General features: G+C 41.1%; 1 protein-coding gene across 1 annotated transcript in view; it reads right to left on the bottom strand.

Moving 5' to 3' along the window:
• The window catches only part of CEP250 (centrosomal protein 250), a 39,820-nt gene that overhangs the window by 13,601 nt on the left and 6,811 nt on the right, over nucleotides 1-19,408 (bottom strand). Inside the window, exons 8-21 of the mRNA XM_044664363.1 lie at nucleotides 16,922-17,023; nucleotides 13,838-13,996; nucleotides 13,042-13,220; nucleotides 12,561-12,743; nucleotides 11,169-11,313; nucleotides 10,577-10,723; nucleotides 10,220-10,450; nucleotides 8,626-8,819; nucleotides 6,966-7,093; nucleotides 6,629-6,795; nucleotides 5,253-5,432; nucleotides 4,753-4,887; nucleotides 4,304-4,447; nucleotides 3,603-3,736 (exon numbers count right to left, since the gene is read on the bottom strand). Of these exons, the coding sequence (XP_044520298.1) occupies nucleotides 3,603-3,736; nucleotides 4,304-4,447; nucleotides 4,753-4,887; nucleotides 5,253-5,432; nucleotides 6,629-6,795; nucleotides 6,966-7,093; nucleotides 8,626-8,819; nucleotides 10,220-10,450; nucleotides 10,577-10,723; nucleotides 11,169-11,313; nucleotides 12,561-12,743; nucleotides 13,042-13,220; nucleotides 13,838-13,996; nucleotides 16,922-17,023 (2,228 nt within the window). The remainder of the gene's footprint in view (nucleotides 1-3,602; nucleotides 3,737-4,303; nucleotides 4,448-4,752; nucleotides 4,888-5,252; nucleotides 5,433-6,628; nucleotides 6,796-6,965; nucleotides 7,094-8,625; nucleotides 8,820-10,219; nucleotides 10,451-10,576; nucleotides 10,724-11,168; nucleotides 11,314-12,560; nucleotides 12,744-13,041; nucleotides 13,221-13,837; nucleotides 13,997-16,921; nucleotides 17,024-19,408) is intronic.

Raw genomic sequence — 19,408 nt, forward strand, 5'->3', positions numbered from 1 at the left:
GAAAAATGCTAAAAGAGGACAGAAAGAATTAAAATATAAAACCACAATCAGGATCACACAAGATTTAGCAGCTACCACTAAGGAATGGAAGGATATGATACTTTTGGATTATGAATTTCTGGAAGGCAAAAGACCTAGGTTTACAAACAAGAATACCTACCTACAAAATAAGCATGATATAAGGAGGAAAAAAGGAGACATTTCATGATATAGGGACTTTCATGCATTCCTATTGAAAAGACCAGAGCTGAATAGAAAATTTGGCACTTAAACACAGAACTTAAGAGAAGCATAAAAAGGTAAACAAATGAAAAATCATAAGAGACTAAATAAAATAAAACTTTATATTATTACAGGGGGAGATAATATATGTGGGGTCTTAGAGAGAGTCTAATTCTTCTAACTTAGGTGTAATTCTATTGTGTTCGGATCTCAAAAGAAAAATGGGAGGAAGAAGAAAAAAGAGATGCATTGCAAAGGGGAAATAAAATGACTCATAGTGCTAGACACATGTGATTGGACTCTTCTGCACAACTCTTATAAAGTAGGATCTCAGAATTTCACTCTTTGGCTCCATCAGGGGGCGCTTTTACCCTGGCAGCCTAATTCCTTCTAGCTTAGGGTTTTTTAACTTGGGATCCATTAGCTCCAGAGAGAGATTTGAGAGGGGAAGGAGCTATAAAATTAGATGGGAAAAAACTATCTTTGTTTTCATTAGCCTCTAAGTGAAATTTAGCATATCCATTGTGAATATAGGTAACAAACTACAGAAGTATTAGCAGTACCTGGCTTTGTCACCAACAGAAATCAAAGATATCTTCATATTACTTTATGAAATATTTCATTACATTATGAAATATTCAAATATTTCAGGGTGCCAGTTATGCTCATTACTACCTCAAAAGTACTATAGTTATTAGACCTGTTGCTAAACTGCACTTGATTGTAATCCTGCTGTATACAGACACTATTTTAATGTAATTGGTTTTCTTTATAATTCTCTTTATTTTATTTTATGCATTTAAAAGCATTATTTTGTGGAGTCCTTAAGCTTCACCATATGGTCAAAGGAGTCCAGGACACAAAGGTTATATCTGGTCTACACATACTCTCATATTACCCTTCTATTACCACAGAGTATGGAGTCAATCAGAGATCAAGACTGGTACTTAAAAATATTAATAGTGCTGAAAAGGCCAGAAGCAAGATAAGTCTCTAGATGTCAAATACAGTCTCACTTTTACAGATTAAAAGAGACAGGGGCCTAGGACTGGGAAAGCAAGAACTAAAATCAAGTAGGCCCAATAGGAAAAACATGTTAAAGGTAAAGAAGCAGCCGAGAGAGCAAAAAAGCTGTAACTAAATGTGGACCTCAAAAAATAAGAAAGAAGAAATAAATTCCCAGAGAGAGCTTTCTTTTTAGATGTTCCTTCTCTTTCCCCATCCCCACCTCCTCCTCCTCCTCTACTTGTCTAAATCCAACCTATCCTTTAAGATCCAGATTAAGTTATCATTCATTCATTCAACATTTGCTGAATGTTTCCTATAGATAAGGATTTGTCTAAGTACTAGGGTTATAAAAAGATATATAAAAAGAGACTTACAACTTAAATGGAAAGAAAGGACATACACATTAAAAAAAACATATCAATACAAGGTGGTATAAATTAAGTGCCAAACAAGTGGTACAGACCACTAAAACTATGGGGATTCATTCTGGGACAAAATCACTGAGGGCAGAGGCGAATAGTGAAGATTGATCCAGGAACTTAGAACTAGAAGGGACTTAAGAGGCCATTTGTTCCAACTCTTACCTAAAACAATTAATTCCCTCTATAACATCTCTAGAAGATGCTTAACCAACCTCTTTTTGAGCACTTCCAAAGTTGGGTAACTTAAGACTTTGCTCAGCCCATTCCATTTCCAGGCATCTCTAATAGTTAGAAATTTCTTATATTGAGCTGAAATCTTCCCTTGCCCCCTTTCTGGGTAACTTCCATTTACTGATCCTAACTCTGCCCTATGACATCAAACAGATCAAATCTAATCCCTCTTCCAATGACATCAAGTTCTTTATTTTATAGGCTAACTATCCCCAATCCCTCTAACTGATAATTGTATAACATGGTTTCAAGGCCTGCTTACCAGATCCTGATTGAGACCTCCTCCGGAGCCCTTCTTCCTAAAACTAACTACAATAACTGAAGGTACAACCATCCAGATGTGGTTTAGTACAGAAGAACTACTTCCTTTACATTATTTTTGGGATCATTAACTGATCTTTATCTATTTGTTTGCTGGTATAGCAGAAAGAACACTGTGGGATTTGGAATCAGAGAACTTGAGTCTGAATCTTGTTACACTACTTACTATCTATCTTGGGCTCATGCTCCTCTTCTGTAAAATGAAGGGTTTGGCCTCTATTCAGTTGTTGTTCAGCCACATCTGACTCCTTGTGACCCCCGCCCTGGAGATTTTCTTGGCAAAGATAAAGGAATGGTTTACCATTTCCCTTTTCTAGCTCATCTGACAGATGAAGGAACTGAGGCAAACAGAGTTAAGTGACTTACCCAGGGTCACATAGCTATTAAGTGTCTGAGGCAAGATTTGAACTCAGGAAGGTGAGTCTTCCTGACTCTAGGCCTAGCACTCTATCCACTGTGCCACCAGCCTATCTAAAGCATTCATAATCTGTAGTCCACTTATTTCTAAATTATGTGCCAGGCACCTAGTGAATAGCTGTTGATTGGTTATTTACTAATGTATAATACTCTTTTGTTTTGACAATGAGATAAGCTCCTAGGTCAGGGATTATGACTATCATATCTCCTGTAGCCCTGACATGACACCCTCACAGTAACTGGTACCTGAGAAGGTAACAGGTGTGTTTACTTATTGGCTGACTGATAGATTTGAGCCACCTTATGATGTGAACAGTAATCAGATATCTCCCTGTAAAGTGTGGCTGATACCACTGCTGGGTTTGTACCCCAAAGAGATAATAAGGAAAAATACTTGTACAAAAATATTTACAGTCATGCTCTTTGTGGTGGCAAAAAATTGGAAAATGAAGGGGTGTCTATGGATTGGGGAATGGTTGAACAAATTGTGGTATCTGTTGGTGATGGAATACTATTGTGCTGAAAGGAATAATGAACTGGAGGAATTCCATGTGAACTGGAACGACCTCCAGGAATTGATGCAGAGAAAAAGGAACAGAACCAGGAGAACGTTATACACAGAGACAGATATGAATCAAATATAATAGACTTTTCTACTAGTAGCAACTCAGGACAATTCTGAGGAACTTATGAGAAAGAACACTATCCATATCCAGAGAAATAACTGTGGGAATAGAAAAACAGAAAAGTCATGTGGTTTGATGAGAATATGATTGCGGTTTTGATGTCAAAAGATCACTCTATTGCAAATATGAATAATATGGAAATAGGTTTTGAACAATGATGCATGTATAACCCAAATCATGAATCATGTAACCATGGAAAATATTCAACAAACAAATAAATAAATAAGCAAGCAAGCAAACAAACAAACAAACAAATTAATAAATAGAGTGTGGTTAGATGGCTCTAGCTCCCTACCTGGCCTTTTCCTGCTCCCTCTCCTCCCGGACACGAGTACACTGCTGGACCTCTTGTAGCTGCTTCTGGGCCTCATGCTCTGCCAGCCTACATGAATCTTCACTTGTGACTAGTTGGGCCTTCAAGTCTTGCACCTGGAAAAGTGAAAGCAATTGTTCAGGGGGTTTGAGGGTTCTTTAGTTTTGTTGCTATTATTTGTTGTATTACAAGTACACATGCAATTTCTAGGAAGTCAGTGACTTTTGACCAGTTCCTCTCCTCTATCCCCTCATCTCCATTTGGCTTTCAATTACATGGCTTTCACTGAGGCATCTATGTCCCCTGTTGCACACATCATGTTGGGGAGGGAGAAGAGAGAAGGGAGAATCTCTGCTACTCCAAAGTCGCATAGCGGGCAGATGATCTTGGATAAATGTAACTAAATCCATAGGAAAAGGTTATAAGCAAAGAGCAGGGGTTAGAGGAAAGGGATTCCCACTGAAGGGAGGAAACTATCCCAATAATGTGGGTAAAACATGCTCTAGCCTAGAGGATCCCTCAATCCCCAATCTGCTCTGACAGGAAGAATAGATGATGTTTACTTGGGACTTGCACTTCCCCTACTCTAAAAAGAAAACCCCACACCACACATAACAGTTCAGGAAGCAGCTTTACACTTCTCTTCCCACACTGCATTGGGCGGGGCAGGGTTTTTAGATAACCTGCTGCTGCAGGTTCTCTCTTTGCTGCAGCACGATGCTTTTTTCTTCCTCAAAGGCAGCAAGGTCATCATGATGCTTTCTTCTTGTCTCCATCAGTGTCTTCTGAGCCTCTTGCAGTTGGGCCCAAAGGTCCTCCATATTCTTCTGAGAAGAAGAAAAAACAAGGTAAGTGGAAAGCAGTGACAACTCATTTGTCTGGAGGGGCTTAATCCCTCAAACCTTGTCCCAAATGACTCCTGGCCCACCTGTCCCTTTGGTTTGAGTAGACAATTTTCAATTCCTCCACTGTAACTATGTCTTCCTCAACTAAACGTACCCTCATTTTCTTTTCATCTCTTTATTGACCTGCTCAGCTATCTCAAGTTCTCTACCTCATATCTTCTTCCTGCTCAGTTCCCTTAGCTGAAGGTAGTTTTTACTCCTATCATCAACAGGGCCAAGCTCCCTACCTGTTCCTTTAACTTCTGGGCCTTTATGTCCTGCCTCAGCTGCTCCAGTTGCTGGCCAGCATCAGCTAGTTCATTCTGGGTCTTCAAGAGTGTCTCCAGTAGTGACATCCTTTCCTTTTCCATCTCTAGCTGCATCTACAGAGACAAGGGAGATGTACATTAAAGCAGAGGTATCTGACAGGATTTCTACACCCTTGCAGTCATTAGGTCACAGCTGCTATAAGAGCATCTGGTTTAAACACTGAGAACAGGGTTTAATGCTAAAAATCAGGAAATGTCTTAACTTATCTGACAGTGAGAACCAGGAAGTCCTGAAAGTACTTAGTGTTTGTGGCAATAACCCATGGAAGAAATATATCAATTTTTCCAGAGCATCAATTCACTATGTTCTTAGGTCTGTGACCAATGCAGCCCATATAATAAATTTATCAGAGAGGAAGAGAATGGGCAAAAGTTGGAGATAATACAGAATCAGAAGTATCTTTAGTCTTATTCCCTACCTGACATCTGTTGCTCTCAGCCTGGGCATGATCCTTTATTCTCTGTGCCTGGACAGCTTCCAACTCCTCCTGCAGTTCCCTTAGTTTCTTCTCACAAGTCTCCTCCAGGTCCACTTTCTCTCTTTTCATTCGTTCTAATATGGCCTCCAATTCCTGCCTGTGCTTGACTTGATCCATCTCCTTGCCACATGGAGAAAACTGCATCAGCAAGATGGGTAACACAGGGCAGGAAATTCTAGCTCCTTAACTTTATTTATTGGTCCCAGTGAGAAAGAAGAACTCCAACTCAGTCAACTTAATGTCTCCCCATGATTCCCTTTGCCTGGGCATACTCCCCATCTACCTATCTATGCCAGAGCTGTGTGGGCCTCCACATGTAGCTTTCTCAACTTCTCACAGATCCCTATTCTATACACTCCTTTGCTTCTTCTAATTCTTGTTTGTGCTGGGAGCAATCTGTTCCCTAGATTTATGGAAGAAACTATGCAGAATGTACCACAAGCATATTGTAGTTACAAAATGCAAGGACAACTCAAATCACTATAATAATAATGATAATGATTTGAGTTAACATTTATATAGTGCATTTCAGCAGCCCAAAACTTAGAGACCTAATTTCAAATGGGCTAACAAAAGGAACCTTCGTCTAAGCCTAGAATAATAGGATGGATGATACAGAACTTGGGATCAAGAAGGATAGCTGTGGTAGAAGATCAGAATGCACAAGAGAACAATCCCCACCTGCTATACACCAGGGACTTCATAGAACCTGTTCATAAAGGTCAGTGTGATTATTTAAATAAGGGGAGAAGGAAAAAATGAGGATACTAAGTCTCTCTGTGTCCTATTCATGACTTCTGATAACCAGCCTGACCAAAGTATCTAGTTCAAAAAGGATTACTAGTCAAAGCCTGGAGAGGGCTGTGGTGAGCAGTTGAGGCCAATTCTTACAAATCTGTTCACATTTTCTTTTTCTTGAGATACTGGTATTGATTTTGTGGTATGTACATTTCCCTACTGGAGAACTTAGTTTTAGGAATATGTTGGTAAATGAGAATATTTCCCATCATCCTAATCTGGCTCCAGGCTCTGATAAGTGACTCCACCATAAGTATCTAATAGACACAGTTCTCTTCCTCTGAAGGGACAAGTTCTCTTTGTCTACCTAAAGAGGGCCTAACTTCTAGTTAATCTAAATCCCAAGGGATCTTTTTCCTAACTTACCTTAATTATCCATAAGGCTAGATAAAGTTCTCCATTTCTTTGGCTAGGACAGGCCTCTTTCTAGCATAAGTGGGAAGGCGGAGGGGCCTCCTGGGGGCACCCTTGTCAGACCAGACAAGGATTTGCCCCTCCCACCCTGTCAATCACCTTACCCTCTCCTCCTGCAGCAGGCGAAGTTCTTCATAGGTAGCCTGTTGCTGCTGTAGAGCTGCTTGACTCTCCTGCTCTATCTGGTCTCGATGTTTGGTTGCTGTGTCCCGCTCCTGTTTTGCCTGCTGTCGCTCTGCTTCCAGTTCCATCTGAAGGCACTTTACTTCCCCTGAAGAAGGGGGCAGAGTTTAGGTCTGACCTCATTGGCAAGGCCCATCCCATGCCTCCAAAAAGGGAATGTGATAGACCCTTCGCCAGGTTGGAGATCTGTCTGAGGGCAGGCCTCCTCCCCCCAGCTTCTCTGAATGGGAAGGGGGCCCAGGTTGGCCTGGCCCTCACCTTGGATCACCTCCTTGGCTTGTGTGACTGTTTGAATCTGCATCACCAGTTGTTCCTTGGTAATTTCCATCAGAGAGCCCTGCTGCTGAGCCTCAAACAAGTTGGTTTCTAACAGTTCCTTGGCTGAGCTGTGAGATCCAGAGGTCAGAGAAGACTCTCCCTATGGCCCTGCCCACCCTCCCCAGGCCCAACAGCCCATATGAGCATCCAGAGCAGCCTTAGCTGGGAATGAAGCCTACAGGCCCCAGCACATAGGCTTGCCAACTAATAGCAAATAGAAGAAGGGCAAGGTACATCTAGTTCTAGGTTCCCAACTTCTTCTCCTTCTTTTTAAAAAATCCTTGCATTCTGTCTTAGAATCAATACTGTGTATTGGTTTCAAGGCAGAAGAGTGATAAGAGCTAAGCAATGGAGGATGAGGGACTTGCCCAGGGTCACACCGTTAGAAACTATTTGAAGCCACATTTGAACCCAGAATGTCCAGTCTCTAGTCCTGGCTTTCTATCCATTGAGCCACCTCCCTGTCCTTGTTCCCAACTTAATCTTAACTTTCCTAGATGTAATTATGTTAGGAGAAACTAGTCAATCTACACAGCCAACCTGCCCCCATGTCCATGCATGGGCTAGAAATCAATCAGCAACATTTAATAAGCATCAACTAAGCAGCAGTCATGGTGTTAAGTGCTACTATAACAAAGAAAAAAAATGAAAGCTTAAATTCTACTAGAAGAGACAAGTATTACTAGAAGTATGTGTAAAATATAGACAAAATATTACTCAATAATATGAAGGACGGAGGCCCAAATGGTTGGGGGGAGGGGGACAATGAGGGAAAGTTGGATTTGGAAGGCAGAGTTTGTGCTAAACCTGAAAGATCCAGTAGTTAGGGGGGAGCATATTCCAGGCAAGGATTTGAATGGAAGATGAAGTTTCATGTGAGAGAAATAGGAAAAAAGGCAATTTGACCAGATTCTAATCTGTACAGTGGCTGAAAGGGAGTAATGCAGAATACATCCAAGAAGGTATGTTGGAGGATGGTTTGAAGACTTTAAAATCATTAAGCAGAAGCATCTGTATTTGATAGTAAAAGTATTAGGGGGTCAGCTAGGTAGCACAGTGGATAGAGTAATCTGGAGTCGGGAGGACCTTGGTTCAAATTTAGCTTCAGACACTTTCCTAGCTGTGTGATCCTGGGCAAGTCCCAAAACCTCAATTGTCTAGCCCATACCACTCTTCTGTCTTAGAATTGATACCTAGTATTGATTGTAAGATAGAAAGTAAGGGTTAAAAACAAAAAGGTAATTGGTTGGGGGTAGGGTGGAGTGAAGCTGGGTGGCTCAGTGTTTATCGAGTCAAGCTTGGAGATAAGAGGTCCTGAGTTCAAATGTGGCCTCAGACATTTCCTAACTGTATGACTGGAAAAGTCTCTTAATCCCAGTTGCCTAGTCCATACCACTTTTCTGCCTTGTAATACAATATTGATTCTAAGATGGAAGGGAAGGGTTTAAAAAAAAAAAAAGTAATAGGGAGCCTCTGGGAGAGAGGTCAAACATGGGCTTTTGGACTATCCTTTGGTAGTCCAAGAATGGATTGGGAGGGTAGGGGTGGTGGTGGTAGTGATGGTAAGACAACAGCATTAACAATGTGACAGAGGTCTGACCTGAGTTCCAGTAGCTGCTCAGAAAGATCCTGCTGGTCCCGCTCCAAAGCCTTCAGGTGCACCTCCAGGGCAGCTTTGTCTCGGATCAAGACCTCCTTCTCCTGGATCACCTTGTCTCTCAAGAGTTCTTGTCGAGTTGTCTCCTGGTGCAGCTGTTCCAATTCTGTAGTGGCTACCTCCAACTGGCGTTGTGCCTGAGAAGAGCAAAGAACTAAAATGGAATTTAAGAGAAGTGTAAGGGAAAGGAATTAGGAAGAAGGGATCATTCCACATCCCCCTTGGGATTCCTCCAGTTTTGGCAGATGAAAGAGCACAGAACACTGAAAGAGTCTACTATCAAGTGGGGCTTCTCGGCTTCTGTGTGTCTGAGTTTAGAATAAAAACAGGAGAAATCAGAACTGTCAGGCAGGCTAATGAGATTCTTTCCAGTAACAATGCTACAAGTCTCTTAAAGAACCTAGCTTGTCCTTGTGAAACTACTCTAGTTCTTCACCAACAGGCTTCTTCTTTCCCTTGAGATGATGCTAGTTAGGAACTGATATAAGGGTTCTGGAAAATGGGACAAGAAGAACCATGAAAAATTAGCAGTTGGCTTTTTAGGGAGTTTAAAGGCAGGGAAGCAGTGCAGCATGGTTGAAGTTAGGAGACCACCACATTCACGGTTTCCCCCTCAGAGCCTCAGGCTCTTCAACTATAAAACAGACATAACAATAATGGCACCACTTTAAGTCTCATGGAACTGCAGTAAGGAAATATGAGTTATTATGAAGTTCAAATTTCCAGAACTCTAAAGAGTAAGAAGCTACAAAGTCAAACGAGAGAGCCTAAGCTTTCTCCCTGTGGCAGTTTTTATGATTGTTGGGGAAATGAGAGCCAAAGGACTTCAAAGAGCTGTTTTGTTTTGTTTTGAAATCCTTACCTTCATCTTATAGTCAATACTGTGTATTGGTTACAAGGCAAAAAAAGGTAAGGGTAAGGCAATTGGGGTTAACAGTCTTGCCCAGGGTCACAAAGCTAGGACATATCTGAATCCAGATTTGAACCCAGATCCCCCTATCTCCAGGCCTGCAAAAAGTTGTTTGGTGGTGGCAACAAGGGTGTTTTTCTTTTTTTGAGGGCTAATATGGTCCTCAAGACTCCCAAGAGCCCTCGAGAAGGCTCTTGATGATTGAACTACTCTAGTTCAAGCTATAGCATTGAAATGTTAGAAAGTTATTGCATTAAGATCATAGGCTTGGAGGCAGCTGGGTGGCTCAGTGGATTGAGAGCCAGGTCTAGAGATGGGAGGTCCTAGGTTCAAATCTGGCCTCAGACACTTCTCAGCTGTGTGACCCTGGGCAAGTCACTTGCCTATTAAAAAAAAAAAAAAAAAGATCATAGGCACATAGACTTTAGAAGAGAACCTTCATCCAACCCCTTCATTTTAGAGATGTGAGACTGAAAGCCAGAGAGGATGAGTAACTTGTCCAAAGTAATACAGGGGCTAAATGACAGCACTGCAATGTGAATCTAAGCCCATGGCACCCAACTTCGGTACACATTCTAATGGCCTATCTGTGATCTCTGTCTGCTGGTACATGCTGTGTTCTCTTACCTCTTTCAATTTCTCCTGGGTTTCGATCTTCTCTTCTCTTTCCCTGCTTAGGTCCCCCTGAAGCTCTGCCTCAGCATCTTTAGATTTCTGCAGCTGAATTTCAAGGTAAGCTTTCTCCTCTGAGAGGGCCTCCTTTCTCCTTTCAGATTCATCCAGTTCCATCTGCACAGCACTTCGGGCTTTCTCTGATGCCTCTACTTTACCACAGACAGACTGATTTTCCTGCTCCAACTACAGCCCCACAAAAAGAAAAGCATTAGAGAGAGAGAGGGGTCAAGAAGCATATGTCATTAATACCCACATGTGGTTTAAGGGGCAGATGCTGAGCTTAGAAGGAGTGGGATCCCACCTGCTCACCTGCAAGAGCTGTTGGTTCAGCCCCACTTTATCTAGGGCCAAGGCTTCATTCAGTGCACTCAGCTTAGCAGCTGCATCCCGAAGATCAGCTACTTCTGCCTTGAGGGATCTCTCTGTTCCTGTCAGTTCAGCAATTGACTGTTCTGCCTAGACAGAAAAAGAAATAAAGATTCTCCCTTTGTGGCCCTCTTCTGCCTTCCTAAATAACTCTCATTTCCCACCCCAATTGCCTTTTTTTTCATACAGAAAAGCTGATTCCAAGATCCTTTTCCTGTTTAAAATTCTGGGCAACTTCCCTCTGAAGCTACTTTTCTGTTTGTTTTTTTGTTTTGTTTTGTTTTGTTTTGTTTTGTTTTGTTTTGTTTTGTTTTGTTTTGTTTTGAAGCCCTTATCTTCTTTCTTAGAATCAATATTAAGTATCAATTCCAAGGCAGAAAAGCAGTTAGGGCTAGGCAACTGGAGTTAAGTGACTTGGTAAGGGTCACATAACACTGAACCACCTAGCTGCCCCTACCTTTCTAGTTAAAGAAATGCCCTCTCTCCAGAGATACATCTTTCTGCTCATGGTAGATGAAGGCTAAAGTTGGTCTACCTTGGCCAGAGCTCTTGCCATCTCTGTTCTCTCTTGATTCAGCAGCTCTCCTTCAAGATGGCTCTTCTCTAGTGCCTCCTTCAAGGAGATCAGCTCGCTCAGTGATGAAGACTGTCTGGCTTCTAGGCCCTTCAAAGTCTCTTGACTGCAGGAAGAAGGAATGAGACAGGGGACTCCACACCATACACACCTTGAGGTCTCCTAAGCCACTTGGAATTCTATGTTAAACATCTAGGACAATTATGTATGTGCATATTCTTCTTCCTAGATTGTAAGATCCTTTATAGAAGGAACTGGTACCAGGGAAATAGCATCAAATTTAGTCAGGGTCTAGGTTTGAATCTTGGCTTTGCCACTTACTACTTGTGATTTTGTCTTAAGCAAGTGACTTTACCCATCCCATTCTTTGTCTTTAAAATGAGAGAGGTGTAGCAATGCAATAATTGGGACAATTCTGAAGGACTTATATAGTGAATGCTATCCACCTCCGGAGAAAGAACTGTTGGAGTCAGATGGATATGGATGTCTTTCACATCAGTTTACTTATGGTTTTATTTTGGGGTTTTGATTTTATATAAGTATTCCCTTACAATGACCAATAAGGAAGTTGTTTTGCATGATAATACATATATGGCCTAGATCAAATTGCTTACCATGTCTGAGATGGGAGAGGGAAGGGAGGGAGGGAAACAGTTTAGGTCTTATAATTTTGGAAAACATAGGTTGAAAATTATTATTACATGTAAATGGTAAAATAAAATATCTTTGATTTAAAAAAATAAAATAAAATGAGAGAAGGGCAGCTAGGTAGCTCAGTGGATTGAGAGCCAGACCTAGAGAAGGGAGGTTCTAGGTTCAAATCTGGCCTCAGACACTTCCCAGCTGTGTGACCCTGGGCAAGTCACTTGACCCCCATTGCCTACCCTTACCACTCTTCAGTATTGACTCCAAGATGGAAGGTAAGGGTTTTAATAAAAAATTAAAATAAAATAAAATAAAATAAAATGAGAGGTGAAGGGTTTGGACTAGATAACCTTTAAGGTCCTTTTCTAGCTTTCAATCAATGATCCTATGGTCTTATATGATCTTCTGGGGAAACAACCATTAAAATATTTTTTTTAACATAAGCTTCATCAAAGTCTACTGATTGAAAAAATCCAAACTTGAGACCTAATCTTTGACCTTTCAGTCCAGATTTCCCTTTCTTGTCGCGTCTTGGGGCTCTTTTCCTCACAAAACAGTCACTTAATTGGCCCCAATTTTAAAAAGGCTTCTTATTGATCCATTCTCCAAAGAAGCGGATGTTGGTGGCTAGGAAGTGACAAAAGGGCCGAAGCTTCAAGGGGCATTTTAGTCAGGTGCCAAAGGAAAAACAGATGGGGCAATACTTACAGGCAATCTCTCTCTCGAACAGCTTGCTGCAGCTCCTCTTCCTGCTCCACCTTCTCTCCCTGAGCCAAATCCCCCTGGAGCTGAAGCTCTGTGTTGAGCCGGCGGAGGCGCCAGGCCTCTTGTTCCAGAACCTCCAGCTGCTGCTGGAGCTCCTCCCTAGCTTTTTCCAGGTGCCCTCGATCTCTGGGAGGAGAAGAGGGGTGACCACAGACTCTGGGACCAAAAGTCTTTACTTATGCCAGACATCAGCAGGTGCTTCCCCTAATTTCCCACCTTTGTTATTGAGGCCAAAGACTCTTTCCTTGGACCAGAAGGGTTCAGTGTTAGTGAAACAGACAGCAATGAAGGTTCAAAGAAGCATGAGGTTTCAAGAAAATATCATGTAGGATGGGACAGACAAGTCCCAGAGTAAGGTTCTTCCTTCTCAAGAGTAAAAGAAAACAGGGGCAAAAGGGCTCAGTGACCTTTTAGGTCTGTTTACCTGTTGAGAGAGTCCACCTCCCCTTGGAGGCCCTGGGTCTGTCCTGCCAGGACATCCCGTTCCCCAGTGAGCTTCTGGAGTCGCTGCCTCAGGGCTTCACCCTCTTCCTCCCACTGGGTATGCTGATGCTGCCAGAAGCTCACAGCCTCTTGACAGGTTGAAAGCTGCTGCTTCAGGCCCTGGCAGGAAGTATAACAGGAATAAGGCAGCAGAGCAAATGGTGATTATGGGAAGGATGCAGGAGACTCACAGGTGGGACTAGGTATAATGAGCCAGGGCCAAACCAACCTCAGAAATGGGATGTCATTATATCTGGGCTGTTAAGGTCTGTAGGATGCCACCAGTTCTATGGAATGATCTTTTTAAAATTTAAGAGTCAGAAAAATAAGGAGGAAAGTCTTGGAGTTTTATGATGAGATACACAGGTGAAACAGCAGCAGAGAAACCTGGGCCTGGGAGAGAGGGACAGGAAACCAGGACACTGAGGCAAAGGTTCTGAACTTCAGAATGGCTGAAATTTCTGAAACTTCCTCCATTATAATTATACCCCAGTTGTAATTCTCAAACTGTGCTCTGTGAGGAAGGCCTTTGCCATTTTACACAAGCATGGTACAGACAGACAGACACACACACACACACACACACACACACACTCACACACAAGTGAGCAAGCATATATCAGATTAGGAAGTGAATGGGTATTAGGAAAACATGCTTAAGAGAATTAAAGTTCTTCAAAGTAAAAGCATCAGTCAAGACTAAGGAAGAATGTGGGGTGTGGACAGCATCTTCTTACCTGCACTGCGTGGTGCTTCTTAGCCAGAATGGAGCGCACCAGTGTGACAGCCTTGTCTGGATCTTCAGAACGGAGCTGGCAGAAAATGCTGGACTCCATCTCTAGGGAGCTCTCCAGTCCAAAACTTTGATTTTCACTATCTTCATCATCTACCACTACCTGAAATAAATGTGCAAGTGTTATTTCCAGCTAACACTACATGTCCAAAGAAGAACCATGTCTAGGAAAAATTTTCTCTTCTCCAGAGAGTTCTGTAAATAAAGCTTTATCAATCTATATTTTTGAAATCATAAAAATTTAGATTTGAAAGGATCCTAAAGGGTCTCTTCCTCCAAGCTTCTGTTTAATGCCTGAACCCTTTCTAAAATATTCCCAGAATCACAAATAATCACATTTGAGAGCTAAAAGGGACTTTGTTGTTGTTTGATCATTTCAGCTATGTCTGACTTTGTGACCCTATTTGGTGTTTTCCTGGCAAAAATTCTGGAGTGGTTTGCCATTTCTTTCTCTAGCTCAGTGAGGGGTAAACTTTTTAAAGAAGGGGCCAAAGGAAAGGAAATGCTCATCTGTCAGTCTGTTTCTAAGGCAACTCTTTCGAAATTTCATTGTATTGTATCCTACACATTGTATTCATCAGATTAGGAATAATGTCAGAGCCAGATAGAACATTTCAGGGGGCCGCTTCTGGCCCGAGGGCCGTAGTTTGCCCATCACTGATCTAGCTCATTATATAGCTTAGGGAAACTAAGGCCAATAGGATGAAATAACTTGCCCATGGTCCACAGCTTGTCCACAATCTGAGAAGGAATTTGAACTCATGAAAGGAAGGGACTAGAGTGGCCACCTAGTCCAACCCATCCACAATAGGAACCATAATATCCAATAAGTGATTGTCTAGTCTCTGCTCAAAAACATCCAAGGAGGGGCAACCCATAACCTCTTGAAGAGGCCCATTTAAATTTTGGACTCTGTTGCTAGGAAATTTTTTCCTAACATCTAATCTAAATTGCCATCTTTGTAACCTATAAGCATGATTACTGGTTTTGCCCTGTCCTCTGGGACCAATTAAAATAAGTCTAACCTGCTTCTACATGAGACCTTTCGAATTCATGTAGATAGCTATCATGTCCAGCTTCATTTTTCTCTTCTCCAAACTAAACACATCCAATTCTTTCAACCAGGCTTCATATGATATGGCTCAAAGCCCTTCACCATCCTTACACATCTACTCTAATTTTTGCCTGAACATCTCCATTAATGGAGAATATGTCTCACAGCATAGCTCATTAGAGCTCATTAATGTCAACAGAGAATGAACCATTACAAGATTATTTTTTCTAGGGCAGTGATGGTGAACCTATGGCATGGGTGCCAGAGATGGTATGCAGAATGTTCTCTGTGGGCACGTGCCAGAGTTCGTTTCTAGAAAGGCAGAGGGATTCAAGTGAAGCTGCTCCCCTCCCTATCTCCACCATGCCTGATGACATATTTTCACATCCTCCACCCTTCTGCCCAGCAACCAATAGGAGTATACAGTGGGTAAAGTGGGCAGCTCATAGGCAGCAGAGCTGGAGGAGAGCAGAGCACTCGAGCCACTTCCCTTCTCCTGTCTACACTCACTGAAGACATTCTTTACCTGCCCCTTCACCTAGCAGCCCAATGGGAGTGCTTTCTTCCTTTCCTGTGTTGGGTAAGGGGAGGATGGTGGGACACAGAACTCGGTCTGGGGATAGGGATAGGATATGGCACTCCATCTCCAAAAGGTTTGCCATCACTGTTCTAGGGAGCTGAAATTTGGTTCCCTCTAATTTCTAACTGCTAGCCTTAAATTTCATCTCTTGAATTACTTAGAACAAGTCAAATTAATGCCCCTTGCAGCTCTTTACTTTTGAAGACAATTATCATGTCTCCCCTTAGTCTTCTCTTTTACAGGCGAAACATCTTCAGTTACTTCAATATAGGCTTATATATACTATTTTTTGTTCATCTCTTCTGGACAAACTTTAGTTTTTTAATGTCCTTCCTGAAATATGTTAACTAGAACTAGATACAAAGATATAATTCAGATATGGTTGGACTTCTGCATTCCAGAGTATGATGGGAATAGTGCTTCCCTTCTAGATATTATTTCACTAATGCAGTCTATGACAGAATAACACTTTTTGGCTGCTGTGGCACATTACTGATCTTTTTTAAAAAAACAACTGTTACCTTCTATCCTACCTATTCTAAGGTAGAAGAGTGGTAAGAGCTAAGCAATTGGGGTTAAGTAACTTGCCCATGGTCTCAAAGCTAAGACATATTGAGGTCAGATTTCAATACAGGTCCTCCTGACTTCAGGCCTGGTGCTCTATTCAATTGTGTCACCTAGCTCCCTGACATTATTGACTTTTAATGAAATTGCAATTGATTTGAAAAAATGTATCAATCAGGCCCTTTTCATGTTAATTGTTGTTTAAAGAGGTCTTTCCCCATTCTAATCTTTTGCCCTTGACTTTTGGGGCCTAACTATAAGATCATATGTTTATTTCTGCTGAATTTCATTGTTAGATTCAATTCATCTTTTTAATGTGTTGAGATTTTGAAGGGAAGGGGATATAATTCCATTATGAAATGTATTAGTGATCCCTTATCCTAAAAGACAGGGTAAGATAAGATTCCATCATTTTCTCCCTAAACCTACCACCAACCTAAAATCCAAAGTATCAAAGGGATACATATTGATGAATCATCAATGAAAAGCTCCCTGTAGACAATAAAGGAAAAGTGAACAACATGACTTTCCCTTACATAGTAACCTAATCTGACCCCAAACATACAACCAGTGAAGGAGGAGAAAGGGAGACCTCATTGGATAGGCACCACCTTCACCTTTTCTTGTTCCTTAAAATGACCACTAATGCTTAGTTATTCCTTTCACGTTTCTATCTCATAGTCTTTCATTTGCCCATTAAGTCCTAAGCTTAAACTGATGAATTTCTTTGGAGTATGAGAAGAAAGCCAGGAATAGGAGAGAAATGCCTGGGGAGGTAGATGATAGTTAGTCTTTGTTACCCAAAGGAGGTATCTCTGGCTTCCCCATACCTGGGTTATGTCCTTGATCACTTGCTGTAGAGACAACTTCTCTTTCTGAGCATTTCTGGAGAGAGATGCCTCATGTTCCATTAATTCTGATCGATTTGTCTCCTAAATAGGGAATGGAGTATAGACATGAGCTGAGGACTTGCAAACTGAGGATATATTCCTAGCCACAAATTGATTTTAAATAAGTCTTATTGCCTTTAAATAGCCAGTATGTACATAGTATTTTAAACTTGGCAAAGTGCTCTACAAACTATCTCACTTGACCCCCACAAAAATTCTATGAGGTAAATACTTCAAATATTTTTAAAATAGTTTTTGTTGATTTTTTAAATACAATCATATTTTTCACTAGTATACCTCACCCTCTCACTTCCAAAGTGCTATCTTATATAAGTGATATTTTTTAAAGGCAAAAAAAGAAGAAAAAAATTGGTATAAGTGATCAATACACTGAAAAAGTCTGAGAATATGTACCGTACTTATAGATTTCTTACCTAACCTTGATTTGTCGATCTCTAACTACTATGCTACCTTTATTTTTTCTTTTTTTCTTCCTTTTTTTATTTAGAATATTTTCCCATGGTTACATGATTCATGATTCCCCTCCCGACCCTTTCCTCCCCGCTCCCACAGCTGACAAGCAGTTCCACTGGGTTATATATGTATCATTGTTCAAAACTTATTTCCATGTTATTCACATTTGCAATAAAGTGATCTTTTAATGTCAAAACCCTAATCATATCCCTATCAAACTACATGATCCATCATATGTTTTTCTTCTGCATTTCTGTTCCCACAGTCCTTTCTCTAGATGTGGATAGCATTCTTTCTCATAAGTTCCTCAAGATTGTCCTGGATCATTGCATTGCTGCTAGTAGAAAAATCTATTACATTTGATTGTGCCACGGTGTATCATTCTCTGTGTACAATGTTCCCCTGGTTCTGCTCCTTTCTCTCTGCATCAAATCCTGGAGGTCGTTCCAGTTCACATGGAATTCCTCCAGTTTATTATTCCTTTTAGCACAATAGTATTCCATCACCACTATAAATATTTTTGTACAGGTCTTTTTCCTTACTATCTCTTTGGGGTACAAACCCAGCAGTGGTACAGCTGGATCAAAGGGCAGGCAATCTTTTAAAGTCCTTTGGGCATAATTCTAAATTACCTTCCAGAATGGTTGGACCAATTCACAACTCCACCAGCAGTGTATTAGTGTCCCAATTTTGCCACATCCCCTCCAATATTTATCACTTTCCTTTTCTGCCATATTGGCCAGTCTGCTAGGTGTATGGTGGTACCACAGAGTTGTTTTAATTTGCGTTTCTCTCATCAGGAGGGATTTAGAACACTTTTCACGTGCTTTTTGATAGTTTTGATTTCATCATACCTATTCATGTCCCTTGACCATTTGTCGATTGGGGAATGGCTTGATTTTTTTGTAAATTTGACTTAGTTCCTTATGTATTTGGGGAATTAAACCTTTGTCAGAGAGTTTTGTTATAAAAATGCTCTCCCAGTTTGTTGTTTTTCTTACCTTTATATTTAACTTTAAAGCTATTTACCTAATCTCACCTCCACCCTGGTCACCAACAGTGCCTAAATGGGCCCAGACAAGAGACAAGAACTGTCCTAGAGCAGTAAACTGGTGCTTGAGATCAATTATTGAGCCAAAAAATCTTGAGGTTAGAGAAAACACTTAAAAAGAGATTTCTCCTCTTGTTCCTTCACTTGTGTCAATGCTAATGAGTACTTAAAGATCCAAGAGGATCAAAATAGGTCTAGTTCCTCGAAAGCTATAGCATAATCAGAGGAAAGACTGATTAGGGGGTTAAAGTTCTGCTTGGAAGCATTAAGTCTTAAAGTCAAAAGGGATTTAGTGGTCAAGTAATCTAATTTCTCATCTCTATAGAAATCTCCAATAAATCAGGCCTCATAGAAGTCATCTAGTCTCTAAAATACCTAGTGATGGGAAAATCATTACCAGTCCATTCTATTACTAGAAAGCTCTGTCAAAAAGTACTCAGAGTGGGGGGCAGCTGGGTAGCTCAGTGGGTTGAGAGCCAAGCCTAGAGACCAGAGGTCCTAGGTTCAAATCTGGCCTCAGACACTTCCCAGCTGTGTGACCCTGGGCAAGTCACTTGACCCCCATTGCCTACCCTTACCACTCTTCCACCTATAAGTCAATACACAGAAGTTAAGGGTTTAAAATAAAAAAAAAAAAAGTAAAAAAAAAAAAAGTACTCAGAGTAAGCCAGATTTTTCTATGCTTTGATCTGTTCCCTGGAACACAAAATAAACCTTTTCCTATCAAGTGACAGTCCTTCAGATACTTAAAGCCAGCTATCTCATCCCTCCTCAAGTGTTTTTTATCCAGGCAATACATTCTACTTTCTACAACTGTTTTTCATGTGACATAATTTCCAGACCATTCAATATCCCAGCTACCTTTTTCTTTAGTTGATTTTCCTTTGAAAATGTAAGTTGGC

Source organism: Gracilinanus agilis, chromosome 2, assembly GCF_016433145.1.
Source record: "Gracilinanus agilis isolate LMUSP501 chromosome 2, AgileGrace, whole genome shotgun sequence".
NCBI classification, from domain to species: domain Eukaryota; kingdom Metazoa; phylum Chordata; class Mammalia; order Didelphimorphia; family Didelphidae; genus Gracilinanus; species Gracilinanus agilis.